The sequence below is a fragment of the Castanea sativa genome, chromosome 12 (genome assembly GCF_040712315.1).
Source record: "Castanea sativa cultivar Marrone di Chiusa Pesio chromosome 12, ASM4071231v1".
NCBI classification, from domain to species: domain Eukaryota; kingdom Viridiplantae; phylum Streptophyta; class Magnoliopsida; order Fagales; family Fagaceae; genus Castanea; species Castanea sativa.
In genome coordinates, this window is record NC_134024.1 from 10,935,632 (window position 1) to 10,939,784 (window position 4,153).

Here is a 4,153-nt window from a genome sequence, read left to right on the forward strand (position 1 = left end):
AGAAGAAGAAGGTTTTCATGCAATGATTGTTTCTCCTAATCCATATGGTCATGCTGTACTGTCTGAATTTTCTGCTGCTAATAGGCCTTTTGTTTTGTTGTAATAAGCACTCTTATTCTCCTGTTGTTTTAGAGGAGGCGAGGAGGGATGTTTGTTTTCTTTTTATTTAATGAAATCGTGACTTATTATAAAAATTTTAAAAAATTAAAAAAAAAAAGGACATGTGGTACCAAGAAGTTTGAAGTTTAACCTTTTATAGTTCATAGTTCATACTGGTATTTTTGGGGCTAAAGCTAAAGCTTTATTATCATATGGCCTAAGCCTGTGACCTTACACTTGAAGACATAGATAGTAGCTAACGCCCACAGTTGGACATATACCGAAGGGTTGCTGACAAAAGGGAATAAAGTTTCCATGCATGCAACTGCAAGTAGCAGGTCCTTGATGGGAAAATGGTGTTATTGGTTCAAACAAAACACAGCACAGACCTGTCAAGGCTTAACAAGAAGTTAGCCTTGGTTTGCATCAAAGAAACAATGTGAAGACTGGCACTTCTGTTGCCAAAAGACCATCACTAACAAAGAAAGGTCCCTGCTAACTAAATAACAACACATTTGCACAGCCACTAATGGAACCATATATTAACATGCCAGATACTTAATTATAACCAAACACATGCAAAGGGAGTATCACTAACACTAAGAAATTGGCCCAAGATAATGGCCCTCCAAACTGACCAATGCTTGAAATTCTCTCTCTACCTCCAGCCACTTCGTTCCAATCACAATGAAACGGATCACAACTTCTTTTTCAATCTTCGACAGCTTGTCACTTAAGAAGACTGGATTCTCCCCAGGCACATAACGGTAATCTGGCATTTTCAGATATGAGAGATAAATGTTTTCTACAGGCCCACATCTCAAGAAGACCCCGTGCTTCAGCACCTTGTGGACAACACCCTCTAAAATCTCTCCTCTGAACAGCTTGAAGGTGATGCAGCTAAAAACGACTGGAAACAGTACATCTCCAGTGTGCTGTCTGACTCTACCCTCTCCTATTCTCTCCAGAGTAGTCACAGCAAGAAAATATCCAAGGTCCTTGGTGGCCTTTCTGGTAGCAAAGTTCTCCATCAGGCGTACAATAATTGACCGTTGGAGCATCAATCCTTTTGCATCCAGGTTTTCAGCAGGGATTATAACATTCCAGGGCAACTGTACTTTCATATACATTTTGTTTTCCTTACACCTGTCATAAATCAAAAGAATAATACAGTATCTATGAGTATGCTAAATCAATATAAATTTAGTGAAGGTGTCCTCTATTTTGAGAAGTCAATCATGTAAATGAAATTAATGGTTGAGAGGATTAACCATACAATCAACTGAAAGAAACCAATGTATTCAAAATTCTGAAGATTTTATTGTAAAACACCACAAGATTTGAAGCAAACAAACAAGAGTAAAAACAAAATTTTGCAAATATTTGTGAATCTCATGTATCATAAAACATGTTATAAATCATTTTAAAAAATCATATACCATGTTATCAATTACAGCATTGTATAAACAGAAGCACACAACAGTAATATATTACAACAGCTTAAACAGGGCAACATGGTGGCAGTGGTGATCTTAAAAAGTGGTACAATAGAATTGGTAAAAATAACATCTATGGTCATAATTGTAGTGTGGATCAGGAGCCACCTCCAGTCCTTCAGCAGTTGGAAGATTAGTCATCTGAAAAGGGAATACAACAGGGTAGCACATGAACTAGCTAAGTTTGCTAAATGTAAAGGTATTTCTCAGGTTCAGAAAGGCGTCGCCCTTCCCTTTGTGCAACACCTTCTCCAAAGTGACTATACCTAGTGTTTTGGTATTGTATTTAAACCTTGTTGTACTTCAATTTCAGTTGAATGAATCAAGATTTCCTATAAAAAAAAATGTATGTATTGTAGTGTGGTGTTGTTACAGAGTGGCACAGCCATGTGGGTGATGCCAGTGATTTACTATGACAATGGTGATGTTTTTCTCATGAATTTTGGAACCAATGGGAGGGTGGATGTGAGATTCTAACTAGTAAATTCTTCTTCATGAGAAGTAATTCCCATCCTATGAAAAGGGTCATGGCCTCATAGGATAATAGTTATGATAATAACTCTGCAATGCAGTAGAAGAGCCAGTCAGGTGCTGTAGGTGGTATGGTGGCAGCATATAGCTTTTATTTGAATTAATTTTGAAAAGCTTAACAAATTAACATAATGTTGGAGCTTATGTTATCACACACACACACACACACACACACACATACATATATATATATATATATATATATATATATATATATATATATATATATATATATCTTATGAATATTTTACAACCATACACAATCAAATCTCAAGTTTACAGAAGTATATTTCTATACATTTATGCATGTAAAACATAATATTATGTATGCAAGAATCAAGCCTCATACTGATGCGTTTGTTCACAAACACATTATAATGTTGGAGCATGACTCTTTTAATAGTCGAGTCTAACTGAGCTTGAGTTCGACTCATTTGGTAAATAAGCAAACATAAAGAAGCTTTTTCCCAAGCTAAGCCCAAGTTCACCATAAACAACTCAGTTTATATACAGCCCCAAGCACTACTCATCAGTCATCACTCCCGTTAGAATATATCAAACAAAACTTTCATTTCTTTTAAATACCCATAAAACCCAGAAAAATACTGAACTTTGTCTACCAAAAAAAAAACCCTTCCAGCAAAGGAAAATTTCAGTCTCAACCCATTAAGAAAAAAACTAAAATGTTTTGGTACAATCATGTAACACACGCATTGAGCTGGATTTTGAAGACCCATTTTTTCTAAACATTTAAAAGTGCAGAATTTATTCACAGCTGAACCTAAATTAAAATACTTCAACTTCCCCAAAAGCCTCAAACTCATAGCAAATTTTAACATTGGCATTATGGCCTTCCTTAGTGAATGAATGCTTACCCATGCAAATGCATATGACATAAAAACAATTTCACATAAAAAGGAAAAAATTTGCATAAGATTACAGGGAATAATCGAAACAACAATGTAATCAATGTTCTAGTTCAAGGTTGAATACCCAATAGAGAAATTCACAAACCACGAACATAAAAAATAAAAATAAAAACCTCTAAGTAGTCTTGCTTTGAAAAATATATAAATGAAAAGAGAAAATCACCTTGTGGGGTACAGAGGAAAAAGGTGCAGAGGTGAGAGTGTTCTGTGCGTATGAGTTGGAGAAATTGGTAATGGAGAGAAGCTGAGGAGAGCTCTTTGTTCTTCGACTTCTTAGAGGGGTTTTTTTTTTTTCTTTTTTTTTTTGGGCCGAAGGGCAAATGGGTCTTTTGGTTTTGTTTTTATCTTTTGATTTTGATTTTGTTATTTGTTGAGACTGAGCCAGTGTTAAAAAAAAGGCCCATTATTGAGGACAAATTTAATGGGCCCAATAGCAACTTTTGTACACTTATTTAGCCTGTCATAGAATTGACTCTTTCAACAATACATGGTAGTATGGTACTATGGTAGTGGAAGTGGTAGTTATTATTTATTAATAATTTGTCAATAATAATAATAGTATGTATATGTTACTTTTTTTTTTTTTTTTTTTTATATTGAGTTTCAACCTATATCGTCTGCTTCTGATAATTTAAATTTAAGTTAATGCTTAAACTTGATCAATTCAACATTAAACTTATTTTATTTGTATTACATATGCTTAAAACCAAACAATGATAAAGGTAAAACTAAAAATCTTATTATCTGATTTATATATTTGTTTACATTAATGTTTATGTTGATGATTATGTTTATATTGTTTTGTTTTAAAGTAGCACACATAAATTTTTTTTGTCTAACTATTTGGCCAAATATTATTATGAATCAAAGTATAGGATGTTAATTAACCTTGAAAGAAATGTACGTATATGATGTCAGAGTTTTCACAAAAGCACCTACATGAAAGAGCATCATATATTAGCAAGTAAAACTAACAAATTTACATGTATATATTGACAGAAAGAACTAACAACTTACACTTTTTATTTTTAACAATTTTCTCTTGGTAGATAAACTAGATCTATATTTCTATTTTATGGAAAAATCCAAATGGATGGC

General features: G+C 33.5%; 1 protein-coding gene across 1 annotated transcript; it reads right to left on the reverse strand.

Moving 5' to 3' along the window:
* Nucleotides 1-278: 278 nt before the first annotated feature.
* On the reverse strand, nt 279-3,355 carry LOC142619006 (DNA-directed RNA polymerase V subunit 7-like). The gene is made up of 2 exons (XM_075792080.1): nt 3,219-3,355; nt 279-1,245 (listed from the first exon to the last, which is right to left on the reverse strand). The coding sequence occupies exon 2, from the start codon at nt 1,227-1,229 to the stop codon at nt 699-701; it is 531 nt and encodes a 176-aa protein (XP_075648195.1). The 5' UTR covers nt 1,230-1,245; nt 3,219-3,355; the 3' UTR covers nt 279-698.
* Nucleotides 3,356-4,153: the final 798 nt, after the last annotated feature.